Source organism: Leuresthes tenuis, unplaced genomic scaffold, assembly GCF_036924035.1.
Source record: "Leuresthes tenuis unplaced genomic scaffold, fLeuTen1.0.hap1 SCAF_14, whole genome shotgun sequence".
Taxonomy (NCBI): domain Eukaryota; kingdom Metazoa; phylum Chordata; class Actinopteri; order Atheriniformes; family Atherinopsidae; genus Leuresthes; species Leuresthes tenuis.
In genome coordinates this window covers 2864697-2888878 of record NW_027325368.1, presented here as the reverse complement: position 1 = coordinate 2888878, position 24182 = coordinate 2864697, and the positions used below count along the sequence as shown (strand labels likewise).

Below are 24182 nucleotides of genomic sequence, written 5' to 3'. Positions count from 1 at the left end.
GGCCTTTTCTGATGAAATAAGCATCATCTGAACACAATAAACATGAACTCTGGTCTCACCAGTTGCCAATGAAGCGAGGATCGCTCTGGTCGATGTTGACAACAGTCTTGGGGTCCACATAGAAGCCGATGAGGACTCCTCCCAGCAGGTAACCAGCAGCCGGGCCCAGTGCTCCCATCACATACATGATAGCTGGAGGAGAACATGGAAGACAAGTATTAGATCTTTGGCAAACGGTCTTTATTCACTCTCGTCTCGTAGAAAGGTGGCTCTTTAATCTTCACCAGCACGTCTCTGAATGCATCTATTTGCTGTTTGAGGCTGGAAAGTTAAGGCTAAAACCTTCAGTGACAGTAAATATCCGCACCATGAGGCCACTTTTAATGTGAAAAGGTGATTTCATGGAGATAAAAAGGACGAAGAAAGAATAAATACTTGTATAAGTAATGTTCTAGTTAGGCTAAATCCTCCTCCCACTGACGGAGAGGCGGCTTTCAGTCATTTGTTTCCTTAAAAAGTTCTTCTTGTGGTCGTTTTCCAGGAATAAACCAGGTGATAACTGCTTCTTCTGCATTTCCCCACAGTTTCATCAGCCCCTGACCTCTCTTCATTCTTTACACCTGCTATAGATTTAGTTTGCGTCTCCTCAGAGCACCGACAGCCCAAACTTAACTTTGTGCCTCGGTCTACACCTAATCTGACACTTGGGGGCTGCTCATGTGTGCAGATCACATGGCCGTGCAATAAGGAGCCCGCTTGAGGCTGAGAACAAGATTTCTCCAATTAGTGGGAATTAAAATCTTTAAATCTTTGGCTCGGGTTGAAAGCGAAGACAAAAATCCGGTGGCGTGACTTAAAGTCAGAGCACAGAACCAGCCTGAGGGTTATCCAACTGTCAGGGTCTGGGAAAGTCTGGCTTCATGTCGGAGACAAACGTTCCTCACGTTAGATTATGTTAACTTTTAATTAAAATCCTTTTTGAATAGAATAGAAGAATGTTTTCCCATCTGAGCTGGAAGTTACCTTATTTGACTGATATTTATCAAGTTTTCTCTTGTTCCATTGATCATTTTAAATAGAAATCTAACCAAGACTAAAGAGAACAACACAGTTTGTCTTAAGACTTCCTGACAGGCCTTAAAGATGCTAATGACAGCAGTTTAAATGGAGCTCCTCATGCTTCCCTAAAGGTAGAGAAAGACAGAAGAGGCTTGTTCATTGTTGGTTTGATGCAGCAGTCGGATGTGAAACCAGGTGAAGCTGCAGGAGGAGCACAGAGCGTAAAACAGAGACTGTTCCTGCTGTCCCAATAAGAAATAAGTTCAATAAAGAAGCTGCCAGAGGATGATGCTAATGCTAAAGTGAACCTTTAACATGCTGATACAGTGTCCACCAGTCTAATCTGACCCGGGCCTCAGGTATTACTGTGAAGAACCTTAGATATGAGCTTTATATCTCACATAAAACCCTTCTGCAGAACGTCTTCTTTCACTTTCATAGTGTTTCAATGTGATGCAGAATCCAGCTGCTCCCACAGGTCTGATGACAACTAACAAGATATCAGATTTTCGTTTTCTCTGTGTAAATCCAGAACAGAATTTAAGATTCTTCTCCTCACATATAAAACTCTTAATGACCGAGCTCCATCACATCTTAAAGATCTCACAGTTGGATATTTCCCCAACAGAGCACTTTGCTCTCAGGCTGCAGGTTTCCTTGTGGTTCCCAGAGTTTCTAAAAGCAGAATGGGAGGCAGAGCCTTCAGTTATCAGGCCCCTAAAAGCAGAATGGGAGGCAGAGCCTTCAGTTATCAGGCCCCTAAAAGCAGAATGGGAGGCAGAGCCTTCAGTTATCAGGCCCCTAAAAGCAGAATGGGAGGCAGAGCCTTCAGTTATCAGGCCCCTAAAAGCAGAACGGGAGGCAGAGCCTTCAGTTATCAGGCCTCTAAAAGCAGAATGGAAGGCAGAGCCTTCAGTTATCAGGCCCCTAAAAGCAGAATGGGAGGCAGAGCCTTCAGTTATCAGGCCCCTAAAAGCAGAACGGGAGGCAGAGCCTTCAGTTATCAGGCCCCTAAAAGCAGAACGGGAGGCAGAGCCTTCAGTTATCAGGCCCCTAAAAGCAGAACGGGAGGCAGAGCCTTCAGTTATCAGGCCCCTAAAAGCAGAATGGGAGGCAGAGCCTTCAGTTATCAGGCCCCTAAAAGCAGAACGGGAGGCAGAGCCTTCAGTTATCAGGCCTCTAAAAGCAGAATGGAAGGCAGAGCCTTCAGTTATCAGGCCCCTAAAAGCAGAATGGGAGGCAGAGCCTTCAGTTATCAGGCCCCTAAAAGCAGAATGGGAGGCAGAGCCTTCAGTTATCAGGCCCCTAAAAGCAGAATGGGAGGCAGAGCCTTCAGTTATCAGGCCCCTCTCTGTGGAACCAGCTGCCAGTTTGGTTTCAGGAAGCAGACACCCTCTCTACCTTTAAGATCAGGCTGAAACTTTCCTTCCTGATGAAGCTTTAATGTCAGCTCAGCTATTGTTCATCTGTCGGACGAGTCTTCCTTTTAAAATGGACTTTTTTTGTTTCCCACTGACACCAAAAAGCTTTCTCTGGTAGAACCGTTTCTTTTTGACCTGAGATGACTTGCTGCTGTGAAGTGGCACCACATGAATGAACCTGAAGTCAGGTGCAGTACATCAGTTCTGTTGGACTCAACAGCATCTGTGGGCATCAGTTTCAGAGGAGAAAGACCCCAGTTTAACAATAACCCCCAGCTGACTATCGTTTCTTCCACCCTTCTCAAAGACATTTTATAGAAGAGTTTCAACTGTTCAACTGTTTTATTGCTACCTCCCAGCACTGCCCCACAGAACAAATGAACATGTTTGACTGTATTTAATTACTCAGAAAGCGTTCAGTTCTCTACACACTCATCCCTTCCCAATCAAAAGCCCAGTATATTCCAGATATTCCAGCATCCTTTATCCCTTACTTGACTATTACATCAGCCGACACAGCCAGAGCCCAGGATGCTAAAACATAGGGATTGGACAGACGGCTTCCAAAGAGAGTCGTGGATAATCCCTTTTACAGGGAAAACCCTCGGCTGTGTGGCGCAACGTGATGCAGCCCATTGGCAGAGGGATAAAAGATGAGTGATCATAAGGCAGCTGAGGCACGAGGAAAGCAAGGAAGATCCAAATAACCCAGAGATGGAGAGAGAGAAGGTGAGGATTGGTGCAGAGAAAGATAAAAGATGAACGCGACGAGTTTAAAAACCATCAAAAGAATGAAAGTCAAATGAACAAAGATGAAAGGCAGCGATCGGACAGGAAGGAGGCAGGAAGCAGAGGGAGCTGGAGCCTGCTGTAGTTGAGCCAGCACTGTTTGTGCTGATGGAAGAAAACCCTCTAATGGTATGAAAACCAACAGATTTCCAGCCTCATCGTTCCCGTCCATCACTGCTCTGCACGGTTCCTCCAGCAAAGCCACGGCTCTGCAGCCGTTACAATCCAGCTTTCAAATGTTTCCGGCTTCATATGCTGGAAACTCGATGGTGCAGTAATTAAATCAGAACCACTCGCAGCAACCCATCATCCTCTTCAGCTTCAGTGGAATAAATGGAGCCTGACCAGTATACAAAAACTATTTTTTATTAAGATATAATTCAGTAGGAGAAGCTCGGGTCGTGTAGAAACCCTGATAGGCCAGCTGAGATGCTCCAGCCTCAGTTTACATGTAGCAGAGTCGACATCACAGCTGAGCAGAGGGTGGAGCAGTCAGGTGGTGTTTTCACAGCAAGTCGCTCATTAGTTTGGGAAAGATGCACAATTTTACCAGAAGTACTCACTCTTAAGAACTTAAGTTCATCCCATTCTTAATCCAGAGGGTTTAATATGACGTCGGCCCACCCTTTGCAGCTAGAACAGCTTCAGCTCTTCTGGACAAGCTTTAGGAGTGTGTTTATGGGAGTTTTTGACCTTTCTTCCAGAAGCTGTGAGGTCAGACTGATGCTGGACAGAAGGCCTGACTCTCAGTCTCTGTTCTGATTCATCCCAAAGGTGTTCTATCGGGCTGAGGTCAGGTTCTTCCACACCAAACTGGCTCATCCATGTCTTTATGGACCTTGCTTTGTGCTCTGGTGCACAGTCCTGTTGGAGCAGGAAGGGTCCATCCCCAAACTGTTTCCAGACTTGGGAGCATGAAATGGTCCAAACTCTCTTGGTATCTGAAGCATTCAGATTTCCTTTCACTGGAACTAAGGGGCCAAGCCCAGCTCCTGAAGAACAGCCCCACACCATAACCCCCCCTCCACTAAACTTTACACTTGGCCCAATGCAGTCAGATAAGTACCGTTTCCCTGGCAACCGCCAAACCCAGACTCCTCCATCAGGTTGACAGATGGTGATTGGTCCCTCCAGAGAACGCGTCTCCACTGCTCCAGAGTCCAGTGGCGGCGGCTTTACACCACTGCATCCGACGCTTTGCATTGCACTTGGCGATGTATGGCTTGGATGCAGTTACCATGGAAACCCATTCCATGAAGCTCTCTATGCTCTGTTCTTGAACTAATCTGAAGGCCACATGAGGTTTGGAGGTCTGTAATCGTTTAATCAACGTATACTGACAACATAAACAACCAGAAGTGCATCAGAATCTGTTTGATTCATCTCAGCAGGCGATAGTTGGATTCAGCAGCTATAGAAAATGGCTGGATGGATGTTGCTGGGAAAACTGGAGTCAGTTTTGTCAGAAAAAGCCCAGTGGGTCATGATTTCATACCGATGTGCAGAACTAAAACAGCTGACAGAGGGAAAATTAAACTATAAAAATGCTGCTGATGCGTTAATCGACATAAGCCACTAAAGAACCAGGCAACGGTTTGTTTAGACTGTGTAGATTAGCTGGATTTGGATGAATAGACTTTAACTTTAATGAGTAAAAACCTCCAACATTTGGCCCCCACAGAAAAACAAACTTGTCAGAATTATGTCCCCCTACAACATGCCATTTCAGGCAGTCTCCTGTGTCTATTCTACTCGACATTTCAGAATCACAACCTTAGAGATTTAGCCTGACATACCTCAGAGCTTTCATCTGCTGTTCGGTCTCATAGAGCATGCTGAAGCAGCAAAACGGGCCTTTAACGTGATTCCTGTTCAGATTCAGTCTGATCCAGTCAGATCTGGCTCCAGACGCATTCAGAACTGTGTTGTGAGTCATGTTCTTCTACCTAAAAAAAGCAGCTCCGGTGAGCAGGAAGCCAATTATCCATCTTTCAATTTACAGTTCATTCCAGCCACAAACATGACCGGGATTCAGGATTTTCACTCATTTGTTGGTAACTGCAGCATCAATACTCTGGCATGCCCTCCTGATTATGGCTGCTCTGGTGCTGCCAATGTGTTGCATCACCATCACCCCCCCCCCAGGTGTTACAGCATCACTTCTAAAGGCTGCATCTGTAGTCAGGCTGTCTACAACACCGATTACATGAGTCTCAGCCTGCTGGGCCACAAACACACACACTGCAAGGCAGTAAAACAGATTGATGGCAGCAGTAAATTAAAGGAAAAGCTGCTCGAGAGTCACATCCGCTAATAAATGTAAAACGTGATTTTGAAATTATTGTGCATTTCCAAATACTTTAAGAGTCTTAGAGGAAGAAGTGAACGTCTGTAAAGCTTGGCTTTCAATCCCCTAATGTTGTGCTGGAGGTTTTCCAGGCTGTAGTTGAGTTTATTTACGACATACGACACTGCAGCTACTGTTTTTTCATTTTGGCCACATGACACGTGGGAGTAAATGCTGAGCGAGGAGCCATCTGGCGTAGAGTCAGAGGAGACAGACAGACAGCACTGAGGCCAGCCCGGCCTCCATAGAAAGGGGCGAGACACAATGAAGCGTTGCAGGGAGGATTGCATTGTTATGGCAACCTGCTGACACAGCACTGTCAACTTTCCAACAGGTTGGCAGCATCAATATCAAACTCCCTGCAGCCGTGACGTCCGTTTAGAGGCTTTCTTCACATTTGACTTCCAGAGTTCCTGATGCTCAGTCTTCTTGCAACCGCTGGGCAATTTGACTGTACAGATTAACACCAACAAGAGCGAAAGCCCACCCCAAGCCAAGCTTTTTACCACCTCAGTTTTCAGCTTTTGACGAGGCCTCAGTCTTATGTTTATGTTTCTGTATTTATCAGACGCTTTTATCCAAAGCAACTTACAAATGAAGATATAACAGCTTTATAAAAAGCTAACAATAAGCTACATAGAAGGAACCCAGGAGTCCGACTCTGTCAGAGGGGACAGAGTAGAGATAGGGTGCAGGCATAGAAGGAAGTGCAGAAAGACTTTATTATTAACGTTTTAGCAGTTTTTTGGTTCATTTAAGTGCAGATGTTGTCACAAAGGCGCATCATCAACCACATCATTGTGAAATGTTGGTTGACAAATCCATTTTTAGACAAAATGTGACCTTTTCTTGTAGAATTTTGGCTAATTTTTGGGTCCTACTTGCACCGAGGATTTTCTTTTGGGTGCCAGGATTCTCAATATTGACCTTAAAGTCAGAGTAAAACTGAAATAACTGCAGAAAATGTGTTATGAACTATTCGGTCAAGCATAGAGTTTCTGTTTCTGTATTTATCAGATGCTTTTATCCAAAGCGACTTATAAATGAAGATATAACAGCTTTATAAAAAGCTAACAATAAGCTACATAGAAGGAACCCAGGAGTCCGACTCTGTCAGAGGGGACAGAGTAGAGATAGGGTGCAGGCATAGAAGGAAGAGCAGAAAGATAAAGAGCAGAGATAGAGGGGGGAGGGAAGTACAAGGTAAGTGCTGGGATAGGAGATGCTCTCTGAAGAGCTGGGTTTTCAGGAGCTTCTTGAAGATAGACAGGGACGCCCCTGTTCTGGTAGCGCTCGGTAGGTCATTCCACCATCGTGGGACGACACATGAACAGAGTTTGGATTGTCTTAGGCGTGGTGTAGGAGCTGCTAGACGACAATCCTGGGACCAACGGAGGGACCCAGTTGGGACAGAAGCCTTTGCAAGAGCATTCAAGTAGATGGGAGCCGTTCCATTAAGCTCTTTGTAGCTAACATCAGGGACTTGGATCTGATGCGGGCGGCTAAGGGCAGCCAGAGGAGCTCAATGAACAGAGGGGGGGACGTGTTCTTTTAGGCTGATCCAAGACCAGACGCACCGCCGCGTTCTGGACCATCTGCAGAGGTTTCACAGGCTGGAAACCAGTTAGGAAACCAGTTAGGAAACCAGTTAGGAAACCAGTTAGGAGACCAGTTAGGAGACCAGTTAGGAGAGCGTTGCAGTAGTCAAGGCAGGAGATGACCATGGCCTGCACCAGGAGCTGGGTGGCATGTTGGGTTAGGTATGGTCTGATCTTTCTTATGTTTAGTCTTCCTCTCACTGAAAAACCTCCTTGATCTGAACTGGTCTGGCGACATGAGAGGCCACTCCACTGAGACAGCTCTCCTCTCTGTGGCAGCTAAGGCTGCAACACAATGCTCAGTTGTCTCTTCAAACGTCTGCGTCCTGTCACCTCTGTACCGGGGTGCCACAAGGTTTGTGGCTGGGGCCCCTGCTCTTTGCAATATATACCATATATACACCGATATACACCACCCGTGTGGCTCCTCATTTCTCCGTGTGGCATCTATCGTCCCAACAATGTTCCACCTCCAACCAAAAGACTTCAGTCATCACAGCAATTTCATCCAACATAATATCAACATTAAAATAACCTCTTGTTTGAAAGTGCCACGTTTAAGGAGCCAATCCGATTCACTCCACATCCTCTGCTAAGCCCCAACCTCCGAGTTATCGGCTCACTCCAGTAAGCAAATGAACACCATTCAGTTCCCACTGAGTTTGCTTATCATGCAGGGGTTGTATTCATGTAGAGAACACCAGCCTGAACTCTCTGCCGTTATTAAACGCTCTACGTTTGTGTTTGAGAGGTCAAAAAACATCAATCACTGAAATTGACCCATCCATGTTGGCAAAGTGATCCATTAAACCTCACATTTGTTACGGGGGGGGGGGGGGGGGGGGGGGGGGGGGGTGTATATATGATCCAATAAGCACCACCAGCAGACCCAGACTTACTAACCCCGTCTGAATAAGTGCCTTGTTCTAACCATTCAGCTTCAAAGGATGTTTCTCATGTCCCACCAGCTGATAAAAGCCCTCACAGCTCATGTTCTTCCACTGACTTTACAACAATACTGAAGCTCAGTTTTTTGGGTTTTTTTGTTGCTCCATCATGGATAAAATAGACTTAACGCAGACTAAATGCTACACTGTCCTTGTGTTTTTTATTTAAACATGACGGTCACTAGTTCTAGGCTGCTGGTGCAGCACCAGTTTTTGTGGGCTGGAGTCCGAACTTTGGCAAATAAAAAAGGAAAGAACTGGTTCAAAGTCAGGCACAACATTATCTATAAATCAATCAATCATAAACATGAAGAACTCAAAGCTAGGGGCTTTACAGAGAGCAAATGCAAAAAAAAACAACAATAAAATATAAATTATATGATACAATTGATACTTAAGCAGAACTTTCTGTCTTCTCTGGGATGGATGTACCAAAGTCAAGCAAAAGCTGCTTTAATCCACTTTGAACTTAAATCCAATCCGACCGGTTCATCATACGATGTTCACCCTGATTACTATCATTGATAGTACAGAAAAACACTGCCAGATCAAAAAACCCTGACCCACCAAGTCTGAGGTCCCGCGGGCAGCGCTGTAAGATGACATCACAGCGCTGTTTAACCCCGTGAGGAGCGCACCGCATCGCTGAGTTGGCACATTAAAATTTCAAGTGGCTGCAGCGTGGCGCTCTCATGGCAGCCAAACAGAGCGTCTCTTATTGGGCAACAAAGCAATATTGTGCTGAATTATTCTAATGGAGGTCTGTGGAGCCTTTGGGCGTGATCTCATATGTAGGTTAACAGAAAGCGGAGCCGAAATGGACCAGAACGTTAGTTCTGCAGCAGACAGAAGGCATGCTGCACCGGTACAGAACAGCAGAGGGATGGGCAATAAAAAGCTGTTTCTTCTTACATTCATTCATTGGTTTTCTCATTAAATGTGTTCAATAATTGGCAGTTAAATCAGAAAAATGCTTATGTGCAAAATAGGACAGATTTATTCGTTATAATCAAGAGTTAAAATCACGATTTGTCCAATTTTCTGCTTCCTAAACTGTAGTTTTTTAGGATTTAGGACCAGTTGAAACATACTGTATGTTAATAAATTAAGTTTAGATCTTCTCACGCTCAACTAAACATTAAAGGAGTCTAAGATGCATCCTGATGTAGACGATGTTAAATCTGAGGTACGCAACGATTTAATTTGTGATTTTTAAAGTCGCTGCAGCAGCTCAACTGCAGCTTACTGTCGGAAGTTGTGAAACAGTCGTAAAACAACGTTATGTTACGCTATAAAACACCAAAGAAGAAGAACGGGTCGTAATAAAATTAGGTTATGAGGGAAAAAGCATCAGGTAGCTCCAACATTGTGTTTGTGTGACTGTAATGGGTGAAAAAACAGAACAAGGAGAGACTTTAGTAACTTACCGTAAAGCACAAACTGGATCATATAATTAATATGCAGAACTATATCAGCTGTGTTCACCCTGAACTAAAGTCTTTGTGCTTCAACTCCGAGAGAGGAGAGATAATCACTGAACATTTGGCAGCTTTCAGGACTAACCCCAACTCTAAGGACTCAAATATGCTGCAAAGACAGTTAAACTGCCAGCTGAGAGCAGCGTAAAAGGACATAACCCCCCCCAGACTTTTTATAACGCCACTGTTGCTCACCATGGAAGTTTCTGAGAACTTTGGTGCAGGAGAGGTTCTGACAACAGTTAGTCTGCAGATGGTGGAAAAGGTAAGTGGGTGAAATCGTGGATTCTCCAGCTGAGCTTTAGCCACAGCCACTCAGAATCATCTCTCACTGACAGAACCGACTACGATTCAACATCAGCAGAGATACCGCGTCACACCGAAGAAACAAAGAAGATCCAGACTGTCGCTTTGATGTGTGAGAGCCCTGAGGATGGATGGACTTATTTGGTGCTAGAAAACCTGATGTTTGACCACTTGTGAACCAATTAGGAGGAGCGGGAAAAGCTGCTTTCACACCTGAGCTATTTGAGAAGCCATTACACGTGATTTTTGGCCACTCCACACTGGTACTGTGAAGATACAGAAAGACAGCTGTCTGATGGGTCAAAGCACTAAATATAAAGGGGATTCCACACTGATTTGCTGGTTTTCATTAATGAATACAAAACAGTACCTTTACATACATAAAATAGATAACAGATTAATTGTAATCGAATCGAAAAGCCAGTAAAGATTCACAGCTCTACCAAAAAGGCCTTTGGAGCTTCCGAATTCTGGGCGGGTGTTCGGACTGAAGATGTGCCAGCAGGGCTTGGATCATCATTTTTCATTAATCTAAACCCTTAAATGCTTCCATAAAAGTCAGACCAACAATATTAGTCTTCAGCTGGATTCTCCTTCAAATGACAAATTAGCTGAATCCGACCCGAATCTGAAGAAAAAGTTGCACTGTGTCGCTGCTGGCCCTGTTCCCAGGAGGCAGGACCATGTGACTTGAGATTTATTTGAATCTCAAGTCTCCCTCCCTTTGGACTTTTATCACCATTAACAGCAGAGAAACCAGGAGACACCTTTGATCCAATAAAAAAAGATAAGGACACGAATGGTTTAAAGTAGATTCATGGCAGGAAAATTGGTTTTAGAGGTAAAGCAGAAGCCTAAATGAAAAAAAGTGGTGGTCTGGATCTGTGGCATTCCTGCTAAAGCCACAGTATGCCCTCAGATTAAGTAAGAATATAATCTGCATCCACTCATCTAATGTTCTGCAACTCATATAAGTAGGTTAAGTAGCATAAGAGGCCCATGTGTGCACAGTCAGCCTTTTGTGTTAACGGTCAGCATCGAGCACGCCGTAGATCTCAGTACATGCACAGGAAAAAGGGGGTAAAGCATATATCAGAGTCTTATATGTCATGTGTTTTTCTACAGCTCAGGTTTTAATTACCTACGTTTACGAGTTGGTGAGGACAAGATCATTTTATTCATTATATATTCATTCAGAAATAATCACGTGATTTTACATAATTCTGACATAAAGTATCAGACGAGAGAAAAATCTGCCGACACCCTTTTGTTTGCCAACCTTGTGAAATAACCACCTGATGCTGATCATCTTAAAATAACCCAGGCCAAATTAATCAGCTGACTGATTAATCCATCATTAATATGGTAGATGGGAGCAGGATTTATCATGTGTTGGTAAAATAAGGCCTTTTACAAACTGTTGAAGCACCAGAGAAAAGTGTCTTTCCTACGGCAGAGTATGACCATCAGGGCTGCAACTAACGATTATTCTGATAGTCGACGAGTCATCGATTATCGAAACGATTAATCGGTTAATTACTGATTAAAACAACCTAATACTGAAAAAGGATACATTCAAGCCATATTTCATCTTGACTTTAACATTAACTGAAAATGGCTGTAATGCACCAACAGTCAAATCAATACCAAAAAGGGAAAAATAATACAGCCTGGTTGTAACTTTGGGCTATGAAGTTGAAAAATCCCATTTTAATGTTGCACTTTAATGTTAAAATCTAAGACAACTCCGCTTATTTATAGCTAGCAGGCTAGCTAACAAGCTAAATGCTCCCGTGGTGCCTGAGGCCAGCTTAACAAAACTTGCAGGTAATCTATTTTTTCTGGGTGTTGAGGGTGAAATGCTCCCAGACCCTGGACACTTTTGGACTGGAGGACGATAAATCAGCCGCAGCCATTTCACTGTTTCTACAGGTCATCTCCCGCTATTATTTACCGTAACGCGCATGCGTCTCTAAGCAGAGATAGGAGGGAAGTACGATGACTCACTCCGTACGAAAAATTACGTTCAGCTCGACAGCGTGAAAAAGACGTGATGACGTAACCGACAATTAAATAGTCGGTGACTAATTATGTTATCGATTTTTGTCGACAACGTCGAATAATTATTGCACCCTTAATGAACATTTAACATTTACAGGCCCCAGAAAGGTAGGACTTTGTCATAGTGTGTGTTTTAGGACTGGAAAAAAAGTAAAACAGCTGCTGTTAACCCAACTGACCACAACCACCACATTTCTGCAGCCTCCCTGGCTGGGATGCCTGGAAACTGAAACAAAAGCTTTCCTTCAGCGGTACAAAAACAACTGAAACCAACGGTTGGTGGACAAGTGGGTCAAACCAGACAAACACTTTCTGGGTGCTCGCCAGCGCAGCTGCTGGAGCCACTTTCTTTCTGCACAAGTTCATTAGTTTCTTTCTTTTTTTTAAGCTTTCTCCACTTTGGTAAATAATTAAATATGTTTCAATTCAATAAACAAACCATTAAAAGGTCCAGTGTGCAGGATTCAGAGGTCCAGACCACATTACCCCCCCCTTTCAAACATGTGGGACAACTTGGTGCTAAAACTCCTGTTTCCCAATAGATTCCTTTTCATTATTTCACTAAATCACAATTTTAAAAAGAGGGCAAAGAAACAGCTGAAAGATGTCAATTTGTGTCTGTAAAACCAGGAGAAAAAAACTTTCTTAAACATATTCTCCATCATCAATCCAAAGGTTTTCTTTGGTTTTAGGCATTAAAGCTGGAAAGTGGTGACAGGTGCCACCATCCAGCTGCTCCACTGATCAAAGCTTCTCTCTTTTTTGCTACTCTGGTGATTTCCAAAAGAACAAAAAGGTCAAACCGAAGCCCTGTTCCCTCACACTCTTTCATAAACCATGCTCTCATTTGCCGATTTAATTACTGCAGGCTTTGGCCTTGTTTGAGGCTACCGGGGCGAGAAATTCTGAGAAAAGGATGTGAAAGGAAGAGGGTTCTGACACATCATGTGGTGGAAAATGTGGGGAAACAAACCCCGAACATCACTGTTCTGCTCACCAATCTCAAATAAAACAGCTTTGTATGCGGACCAAGGCCTCTTTGAAATGCATTTAACATGCTGCAGATGAGCTTCTAACACTGTAACGGTCCAGTTTCAGCAGGATATGTCACATATAAAAGCAGCAGCTTTGCCAGTTTGAGTCGCAGTTGGCTCATCAGAACAACCTCAGCGTGGATTCACTGATAATCTGCACGCTAAACAGCAGCAAATCCCTGCAGCCACGTCCAGATGTGTTGGATAGCTTTCCCTTCTCACTGTTAAAGCCTCTTCAGTCCCATCTGTACAATTTACATATGAATGTGCCGTTTCCGTGGACACACACTTCTATCTGCACAGCATCAATAGATGGACAATGTTTGCTGAATCATGGAGGAGATTTATGTTCACGTTCAATTGTCCTAAAGACTCGAGTCTGCTTTACCAAACATTTGAGTCACAGCTTGAGGTTTTTCTTAAGAGATTACTAAGAGAAGGCAGCTGGAGTCAGAGTGGAAGTATTAAATCAGACTGTACAAAACCTGCTTTTTCTATCAGTTTATATGGATCATTTCAGCCAAATCACAAGAGGTAAATCAGTCCGATCATTGCTGATCTCTGCTTCTCAAATGTGCAGATTCACTGCTTTTCTTCATCATTAATGACTGTAAGCTTCACATTTGGCTCTTTTTAATAAGGAAATGTCACTTTCAGCCATAAAAAAGTGTTTTTTAGCTATTTTTTTTAGCTATTTACTGAACAGTGAGTGTAGTTAAAGCCAGTTTATGTCATTGTGAACTTAATTAAATCAGCAGATATGTACAGTATGTGCAATCTACAATCCAGTGTATCATAGCAAGGACAAAGCCCCCCCCCCCTCCCCTCTAACTGCAGGAGAGGAGCTGATCCAGTCAGAGTACAAACGTAACGTCATATTTACGGAGTATAAAACAAGCAGCCGGGTTGCGTTTTGTGCTCAAACACAGTTGGAGCACCAGCTGAGCAGATGGTCCCTCGAGGAGTCCAGGACACGGACCGATGACTAAGTGTACGTCACACAGAACCAGATCTAAAAACAGGCCTGAGCTGGACTGCCAGGGTTTCCACAAAGAAAAAGCTGTCAGCCGCAGCGATTATTTGATTTCTCAGTCGGTTTCTAATGTGCTGTCGGTCATTCTTAACTTGCAAAGTAAGATGGATTCCCAAAACATTCCCAAGATCACACTCATGAGATAATCCAACCTACCAGGCGGTCCATCAGCAGCTTCTGTTCAGACTCTCTGAATAAAACTCAACAGATAGAGACAAACGCTTCCTCTCAAGCATCAGTGACTGCCTTTTTCCCAAATGGTGGAGTAACAAACCTCAGCCGAGTTCAGCCGCAGATTAAAAAAAAGCTTCTTATACAACAGAGGCTGCGAATTTCACTGTTAAATCAGTGTCATTAATGTTTGAATATCTATAAACACAGTTAACGTCTGAGGTAGGGGATCAATTAGCTCTCGTGAGTCGCTATGTTAAGGCATAAGCAGCTTCGATAAAACCTAAACCTCCTCTTTCTTTGAGTTAGCCGGTTCGATAAAACCTAAACCTCCTCTTTCTTTGAGTTAGCCGCTTCGATAAAACCTAAACCTCCTCTTTCTTTGAGTTAGCCGCTTCGATAAAACCTAAACCTCCTCTTTCTTTGAGTTAGCCGCTTCGATAAAACCTAAACCTCCTCTTTCTTTGAGTTAGCCGCTTCGATAAAACCTAAACCTCCTCTTTCTTTGAGTTAGCCGGTTCGATAAAACCTAAACCTCCTCTTTCTTTGAGTTAGCCGGTTCGATAAAACCTAAACCTCCTCTTTCTTTGAGTTAGCTGCTTCGATAAAACCTAAACCTCCTCTTTCTTTGAGTTAGCTGCTTCGATAAAACCTAAACCTCCTCTTTCTTTGAGTTAGCCGGTTCGATAAAACCTAAACCTCCTCTTTCTTTGAGTTAGCCGGTTCGATAAAACCTAAACCTCCTCTTTCTTTGAGTTAGCCGGTTCGATAAAACCTAAACCTCCTCTTTCTTTGAGTTAGCTGCTTCGATAAAACCTAACCTCCTCTTTCTTTGAGTTAGCTAGTTCGATAAAACCTAAACCTCCTCTTTCTTTGAGTTAGCTGCTTCGATAAAACCTAAACCTCCTCTTTCTTTGAGTTAGCTAGTTCGATAAAACCTAAACCTCCTCTTTCTTTGAGTTAGCCGGTTCGATAAAACCTAAACCTCCTCTTTCTTTGAGTTAGCTGCTTCGATAAAACCTAAACCTCCTCTTTCTTTGAGTTAGCCGGTTCGATAAAACCTAAACCTCCTCTTTCTTTGAGTTAGCCGGTTCGATAAAACCTAAACCTCCTCTTTCTTTGAGTTAGCTGCTTCGATAAAACCTAACCTCCTCTTTCTTTGAGTTAGCTAGTTCGATAAAACCTAAACCTCCTCTTTCTTTGAGTTAGCTGCTTCGATAAAACCTAACCTCCTCTTTCTTTGAGTTAGCTAGTTCGATAAAACCTAAACCTCCTCTTTCTTTGAGTTAGCCGGTTCGATAAAACCTAAACCTCCTCTTTCTTTGAGTTAGCTGCTTCGATAAAACCTAAACCTCCTCTTTCTTTGAGTTAGCCGGTTCGATAAAACCTAAACCTCCTCTTTCTTTGAGTTAGCCGGTTCGATAAAACCTAAACCTCCTCTTTCTTTGAGTTAGCCGGTTCGATAAAACCTAAACCTCCTCTTTCTTTGAGTTAGCTGGTTCGATAAAACCTAAACCTCCTCTTTCTTTGAGTTAGCCGGTTCGATAAAACCTAAACCTCCTCTTTCTTTGAGTTAGCCGGTTCGATAAAACCTAAACCTCCTCTTTCTTTGAGTTAGCCGGTTCGATAAAACCTAAACTTCCTCTTTCTTTGGGTTAGCCGGTTCGATAAAACCTAAACCTCCTCTTTCTTTGAGTTAGCCGGTTCGATAAAACCTAAACCTCCTCTTTCTTTGAGTTAGCCGGTTCGATAAAACCTAAACCTCCTCTTTCTTTGGGTTAGCCGGTTCGATAAAACCTAAACCTCCTCTTTCTTTGAGTTAGCCGGTTCGATAAAACCTAAACTTCCTCTTTCTTTGGGTTAGCCGGTTCGATAAAACCTAAACCTCCTCTTTCTTTGAGTTAGCCGGTTCAATAAAACCTAAACCTCCTCTTTCTTTGAGTTAGCCGGTTCGATAAAACCTAAACTTCCTCTTTCTTTGGGTTAGCCGGTTCGATAAAACCTAAACCTCCTCTTTCTTTGAGTTAGCCGGTTCGATAAAACCTAAACCTCCTCTTTCTTTGGGTTAGCCGGTTCGATAAAACCTAAACCTCTTCTTTCTTTGAGTTAGCCGGTTCGATAAAACCTAAACTTCCTCTTTCTTTGGGTTAGCCGGTTCGATAAAACCTAAACCTCCTCTTTCTTTGAGTTAGCCGGTTCGATAAAACCTAAACCTCCTCTTTCTTTGGGTTAGCCGGTTCGATAAAACCTAAACCTCCTCTTTCTTTGGGTTAGCCGGTTCGATAAAACCTAAACCTCCTCTTTCTTTGAGTTAGCCGGTTCGATAAAACCTAAACCTCCTCTTTCTTTGGGTTAGCCGGTTCGATAAAACCTAAACCTCCTCTTTCTTTGGGTTAGCCGGTTCGATAAAACCTAAACCTCCTCTTTCTTTGGGTTAGCCGGTTCGATAAAACCTAAACCTCCTCTTTCTTTGAGTTAGCTGGTTCGATAAAACCTAAACCTCCTCTTTCTTTGAGTTAGCCGGTTCGATAAAACCTGAACCTCCTCTTTCTTTGAGTTAGCTGGTTCGATAAAACCTAAACCTCCTCTTTCTTTGAGTTAGCCGGTTCGATAAAACCTAAACCTCCTCTTTCTTTGAGTTAGCCGGTTCGATAAAACCTAAACCTCCTCTTTCTTTGAGTTAGCCGCTTCGATAAAACCTAAACCTCCTCTTTCTTTGGGTTAGCCGGTTCGATAAAACCTAAACCTCCTCTTTCTTTAGGTTAGCCGGTTCGATAAAACCTAAACTTCCTCTTTCTTTGGGTTAGCCGGTTCGATAAAACCTAACCTCCTCTTTCTTTGGGTTAGCCGGTTCGATAAAACCTAAACCTCCTCTTTCTTTGAGTTAGCCGGTTCGATAAAACCTAAACCTCTTCTTTCTTTGAGTTAGCCGGTTTGATAAAACCTAAACCTCCTCTTTCTTTGGGTTAGCCGGTTCGATAAAACCTAAACTTCCTCTTTCTTTGGGTTAGCCGGTTTGATAAAACCTAAACCTCCTCTTTCTTTGAGTTAGCCGGTTCGATAAAACCTAAACTTCCTCTTTCTTTGAGTTAGCTGCTTCGATAAAACCTAAACCTCCTCTTTCTTTGAGTTAGCTGCTTCGATAAAACCTAAACTTCCTCTTTCTTTGGGATCTCTCTCAACTCAGGCTTCAGGCTCTGCGCACACTCATGTGAAAAGGCCAGTTAACACATCCTATGACTCTTCTTCTGCACAAAATACACCGATCACCTGACAGTTCATTCAGAAAATGAGTGAAATAGTTACAAAATAGTCAAATAAAATCAAGACAAGAGAGGATTGCTGCCAGAAAACAGTTATTTCTGCAAATTAACACACGTTGATACGTGCCTGCTGTTTATGTCATGACAGCTGCACACATGACCCTTAAAACTGTAACTTAAGAACTTTAGCTCTGGCCCTGAAACGGAAATCATGTGAGTCACTAAACCAATCAAAGCGAATTCTTATTGATCGGATAACTTCTGACATGGAGGCCGAGACTTGATATTCGAAGTGCAGAACTGCCGATTTTACTTGTTACTCAGGACCAGACAGAAAAACCACTTCTGCATCATGGACTGCAAGCATGGTTCCCATGGTAACGCAACCTACATTTCGTCTTCGATGGCACACTGTCGAGCTCTGCTGGTTTGGATATCTAAAGTATTCCTTCAGCTGTTGATTAAAAAAAACGGAGTTTCAGGTCAAAAGAGCTGATTTTAGCTGTAAAAGAAACTCAAACTCTGAACATAAACGGCTCAACGCACGATACCACGGCGATCTCGCAGGTTAAAACGCGGCCATTTGTGACGTGTTTCCTACTTAAAGGTGACACGTTAAGGAAAAGAATGACTTTTTCTGTTAAAGTTGGTATTTCTGGCTTGTTTGTCCCTACTTTTGGACGCAAACTGCCTGAGGAACTTACAGTAAAGTATCAAAGCCTCGGTAACAACTTTAAACTCCTCCCACTTTCCCATAAACTCTTACCCAGATACAGCGAGGCGTTCTCCTTCTTCACATTGTCGTCCAGGTAGGTGGGGCCAAGCGTGTAGATGGGCGTGGACCCCATGCCCACCAGGATCTGCGCAATGACGAACAGCGCCACGTACAGGTTGTGCTCGTTGCCCTCCTGGTCCCTCGGACAGGAAGTGATGTCGACGCGATCCCTGCCGCTGGCATTGCTGTTCATGCACAGCCCCTCGTTGCCCGAAGATGAGTTGACCTCCTGGATCTGGTAGGCCGGGGAGATGAAGTGAGGTAAGGAGAAGAGGGCGGCGCCCACGGCGATTAAAATCCCTCCCACTGCCAGCCAGCGAGGCCTCTGGCCCCGCCCACCAAAGTAGCTGATGAAGACGACCACTAGGAGGCTCCCTATGTCAAAACAGCTGACGAGCAGGCCTGACTCGGAGCTCCTCAGGCTGTAGCGCTTCTCTATGGTGGTGATGACGCTGCTGAGGTAGCCCGACACCATGAGCGACTGGATGAAGGTCAGGTAGCACATGCAGAACAGGAAGCAGCGAGAGTCCTGGAAGATGAGGCTCAGGTACTTCCTGCTGGGCGCACGAAGCTGAGCGAGTCTTGCAGTGAAAAAGCCCGGCGGCTTCTTCCTGGCCATGTTTTTACTCCTGCGGATCTCGGTGCTCTCCATGTAGGAGCTTGGCCTGTTCAGCGCCGACTTCCCCGGCTTTGGCAGGTAGTTTGTTCTTGTTGGGGACTCAGCCTGGAAGGATTCAGCCTTAGCGGGGGGCTTGATGAACTCGGCACTCTCCTCGGCTGTGATGGACATGCGTGCGGAGCCACTCAGGAGGCTTTTCTCTTGAGGCCGTGCTTCATTTAAAACAGGCAAACTTTTAGATTTGAAGTCTGACCCGGGTTCCTCCAGCTCGCTGGAAAATCCATCCTCCTTCTGAAGAGACTCTGACAAGTCGGCTTCCTCGTGGTCAGCCATTATTTTCAGTACCTCTCTTTAGGGGTAAGAAACCTACGAGACCAGCCCTGTCCGAGAACACACTAACAATTCAGGGGCTGCTGCCCGTGGTATTCATTATTAATGGGTACATCTACCCCGCAAACAGTCTGTGGAACCCAAAGAGGCCCAAAAAAGCAACAATGGGAGCCTCAGGGAACGAATGCCTGCAGCTTCTGCTTATCTGCAGCAGACAGGACACCCTCTGGGTTGGTTTATCTTGTCGTGCACACTTGCCGTCCTACACCATCTAATCCGGAGGACAGGACCGGTCAGGCCTCCTCAGCTGCACCGGAGCTCCAGAGCCGGGACTCCTCGCAGATGCCTCCCTCCGCAGCAGGACGCTGCTGCTCCGCGGCCGGCTGAGATGAGATGACCCTGCAGAGCCCGCACCGCATCCCTGACAGTCCTGCCAATGAAGATCACACAGTCACAATGTCACTTCTTTCTACCCCCCCACCCCCTTTCTAAAAACTCCTCCCCGACTCAAGGGCACCCCGGCTCCGCTGCTATCACCGCAGCAGCTGTCCTCCCAGCGGGCGACAGAAGCTGTCATTTACAGATCCTCATCCTGCGTTCACTCACGGGGAGGTGGATGGAAAGAAAAACAGCGGAAGGAAAAAAAAAGTCCTCGAGAGAAAGCAGTGATAAAGCGGAGGAGAGATGAGGACTGCAGCTCACTGCAGCTCAGTGTGCCGTTTTCAAAACAACAGCATCAAGTTAAAGGCAAAACCACCGGAAGTCTACTTCACTTCAATATAAGAGCATAACATTTGGTGTTTAATCCATCTGAAAATTCTACATACAGGCGTGTTTTTATTGTACAATTCACAGTTACATATGTTGGCTATTTAATGCACGCGGACTGCAGAATAAAACATTTTAAGCTTAGTATGAAGCAACTCGGTTTTATTTTGAAAAGTACATCCAGAGTGGCTACATCCGCCGGCTAACCGCTATGCTAGCGGTCCCGCAGAGGTAATATTAAGAATAACAAACACAATGGCGACCCTTCCCCGAACTAACCTCACAGCCACGAGACAACATTCAGAGCCTCGTGCCCGAGCTACAAAACACGGCTTCATAAAAACAGAACGTGAAAACCAGATAAAAACAAGTTCATATTAAAAATCTCACCTGCAAAACATCTCCGGCCAGAGCCGCATCAAGTGGCAGGCAGTCAGCTGGGGGCCAGCACCGGAAACGCAGACATTTTGATTTCAAAATAAAAGAAACCCAAGAAAGAAGCCGGAAGCATTTTTACTGAGCCAAGAAAACTTTATTGACGTTTTTCAAATACATAGAGTGCGCTACCACATCAGGGTATTTAAGAAAAATACACACAAAGACAATCAAATACACAAAAACTAAGCTAAAGTGTAAAATTAAAAGGGAAAAACAAAAAACAAATGTGAGTAAAACTAAATCCAAGGTGTAAATGTGATTAAAAACAGCTGAAGCAGTAAATGTGTTGCATTAAATAACAAATGTTGTGATTTTATCACGTAAAACAGCATCAGCGTCACACAGTTTACGTTTTATATTTGAACATAGATGATTTTCCAGTGAGACAATCTTTATTCCCTGTGGTTATTATCGTTCTTAAAATTACAACTCAAAGAAAACTTAATCAAATCCATTCTATCATACAGCAAAAACCATGCTGATAATTAGAGAAAACTGGTCTTAGCTGTATTTTATCTGTCACTGTGTTAACAGAAAAGAGACTGAGACGATATTAGCATGTTTTTTTTTGTCTTTGACAGTTCAAAATGCAACGTGAAAATATATTTCTCAGCATTTAAAAAAACTGTGTCCTAATGAAGTATTTACAACTTTATTTACATGTAAAGAAGACAAAATACAATTAAAAATTCAGTTAAAGAGTGAAGACAGCTGAACGACTCCACGCCAATAAAAATCTCCTTCGGATGACTGCTGAACATGTCATTTTAACATGTTTGGGATTCATTTACACCCAGATGTTGAATCTGGATGGAGGGATCATTGGAGCAGTCCAGCACTGATGTCCATGATGAGAGCTTTCAGTTCCAGTTCATCTCAAAGGTGCCAGATGGCGCTGAACTGCTCATCCAAACTGCCGTTATAGACAGCTTCACTGTCAGGACTATTGTCACCTAAATGTAAGTTAAGGAACTGAGACACATTATAAAGTATCGTGGCTATCCAAAGGGCCAGTGTACGCATTTACAAAGGTTGTAAAGGTAGAACTATGGACCAAAAAGCTGTGAAAAACAACAGCACCCATCTCATGTTGCATAAAACTAAGAGATTACTAATAGGTTAGCATGTTAGCGTGGGAGTTTTTCCCTCTTTGACAGTTCAAAAAGCGACTTTAAATGTCATTTCTTAGCTATTCAAAGTGTCGTAATAAATTATATATATGGCTGTGAAAAACAAGCATCAGTCTCAAACCTCAGAAAGTTTTGACAGGGGAATCTACATGTGAAAATGTAGCTTAAAGAGCCTGTGGGCAGAAAAGAATAAAGACGTGTGATAGTGGAATTCATTAATAAAAAGCAACCTCTGATGAGCAACACAATACCAGGAAATAAGGTGAAGAATTCTGTTTAAGGGAGGCTAAATAAACAAAACTCTGGTCAGTTATTAAGCTTTAAACCAGGTAATGTTGCAGGAAAACTCTGTCTCACATTTTCTATCAGCCTACTGAAGCTGACAGAACTCAGCGGTGGTTCCAATCGGACCATGAAGCTGAACTCCAGCATAGAGCGGCTGAGTGAATGTGGTCTGGACTCTGTGGAGCAGAGTCATGGTTCCAGAGACGCTGTAGAAGGACAGAATACCTGCTCTGTGGTCCAGGTACACTCCGACTCTGGAGGATACACAGCTTGAAACAGGAGTGGTGATGTTGTTGTGTTTGAATTCAAAACCACGTTTGAAAACACATAATGCCCAAGACTTGTCATTTTCTCCAAATCTTGCCTTCACAGTTTGACTGTCTTTGTATGCAACCACCACTGAAAGTCCTCCCAAACCTTTCTCCACCTCCCAGTAACCACGGCCCGTTAGACTCTCTCTGCTCAGGACCTGACCTGTGGCTGCACATCTGTCTGCATGATCAGAATAACTTTGCCCTGCCTTCATGAATGTTACTTCTCTGTTCTCCTCCGATAACGACAGAGAGGTGTGAGCTGTGTTTGGATCCAGAGTGATTTGCTGTGAATATTCAAAGAATTCAGCTCTGGTCTTTGGGTCTGGTTCTGGTTCTGACAGTAAAACATCAACTTCAGAGACTTTCACAGAGATTTTCCTCCATTCTTCGCTTGAGATTTCCTGCACTTTATCTCTCATATTTGAGACAGCCTTCTGTACACCATCAAAGTGCTGTAGATAAAATGAGTGGACTGCAAGAAAGTAGACTGATTTACTGAAACATGTAGGTGCGGAGTAATTACGTATGAATTCGATGTGATCCTCTGTGTGTGAGAGCTGCTGCAGCTCAGCATCTTTCCTCTGCAGCTCAGTGATCTCCTGCTCCAGCTTCTCCTGAAGCTCTTTGACTCGACTCACTTCAGTTTCCTGCTGGGATCTGATCTGCTGCTTCACCTCAGAGCTTCTTTTCTGGAGGAGACGGATCAGCTCAGTGAAGATCTTCTCACTGTGCTCCACTGTTTTATCAGCAGACTGATTGATGGCCTCCACCTGCTGCTGAAGCAGCTTCACATCTTTCTCTCGGTCCTGGACTCTCTGCTGGATTTGCTGCCGACTCCCCTCCAGCTCTCTCTGCCTCTCAGTCCTTTCTGCTGCAGCTGACACTGTGTCGTGGCCTTTATGTTCATCCACAGAGCAGAGATAACAGATAGACTTCTGATCAGAGCGGCAGAACATCTTCATCACCTCATCGTGAAGAGAGCAGATGTTCTCCTGGAGGTTCTTGGAGGGCTCCACCAGCTTGTGTTTCTTTAATGGAGCCACATCATAATGAGGCTGAAGGTGTTTCTCACAGTAAGAGGCCAGACAGACTAAACAGGACTTAAAGGCTTTCAGTTTTCTTCCAGAGCAGAAATCACAGGCCACATCTTCAGCTCCAGCATAGCAGAGATCAGCAGGAGCAGCTTGGAGTCCAGTCTTCTTCAGCTCTTCTAATAAATCAGCTAACATGGTGTTTTTCTCCAGGACAGGCCTCGGTGTGAAAGTTTTCCTGCACTGAGGGCAGCTGTGGATTCCCTTCTGATCCTCTCCATCCCAGAAGCCTTTAATACAGTTCCTGCAGTAGCTGTGTCCACAGGGAATAGTCACCGGATCCTTCAGCAGATCCAAACAGATCGAACAAGAGAAGCTTTCTCGGTTCAGCTGAACTCCTTTCTGAGCCATTTCTCCTCTCACTCTCAGAAAAGCCAATATTGGTCCAAATATCCCCTTCAGGGTTTCTATTTTGATCCAGAAGCTCTCCATGCTTGTTTACTAAACAGCTTGCTGTAAATAATGTTTATCGGCTCTCACACTCAGGCGCTTCACTGCTACGCCCATCGAAAACTTGGCAGAAATTTAAAGGGGAGGGGCATAATGATAATCCTGATGCATGTTTTTTTCTTCATTAAACTCTCATCCCAACACTATCTTGCCCAAGGGCACGTGGTCAGAAGAAGCCACGGTACCACTCCTATTAGGGGACAACCCACTTCTTTCTGTTGGCTTTCCTCTTCTACAATGGACAGGGGTCAGCTCCTTGAGCTGCAGCGTTTCTTTGTGTCATAAATTCATATTTAGCCCCAGGAAGACCGTCTGTATTCCTCACATTGCATCTGAATAACACACGATCAGACGTTCCCTGTCTGATAAACACTGAAATAAACATGCCGTCTGTAAAGGTCAGAGAGTTTTCATCGTTATTTCAATCATTAAATCAGGTGTTTTATGGAGGTTTTCTGCAGAAGTGTGAATCAGT

General features: G+C 44.0%; 2 protein-coding genes across 3 annotated transcripts in view; both read right to left on the bottom strand.

Moving 5' to 3' along the window:
• Positions 1–20438, bottom strand: part of slco5a1a (solute carrier organic anion transporter family member 5A1a) — a 39007-nt gene extending 18569 nt beyond the window's left edge. Inside the window, exons 1-3 of one of the 2 annotated variants that reach the window (XM_072363376.1) lie at positions 20390–20438; positions 18274–19661; positions 60–192 (exon numbers count right to left, since the gene is read on the bottom strand). In XM_072363376.1, coding sequence (XP_072219477.1) covers positions 60–192; positions 18274–19234 — 1094 coding nt within the window. In that variant the 5' untranslated portion in view covers positions 19235–19661; positions 20390–20438. Of the gene's footprint in view, positions 1–59; positions 193–18273; positions 19975–20389 lie in introns of those variants that run through there. The other variant, XM_072363375.1, reaches the window with a different exon arrangement.
• A 274-nt stretch (positions 20439–20712) lies between these two features.
• Positions 20713–23816, bottom strand: LOC140268495 (tripartite motif-containing protein 16-like). Its single transcript, XM_072363404.1, has one exon. The coding sequence runs from the start codon at positions 23687–23689 to the stop codon at positions 21938–21940; it is 1752 nt and encodes a 583-aa protein (XP_072219505.1). The 5' UTR covers positions 23690–23816; the 3' UTR covers positions 20713–21937.
• Positions 23817–24182: the final 366 nt, after the last annotated feature.

Coding starts and splice junctions, on each gene's coding strand:
- LOC140268495 (XM_072363404.1), bottom strand. CDS start 23,689: ATGGAGAGCTTCTGGATCAAAATAGAAACCCTGAAGGGGATATTTGGA.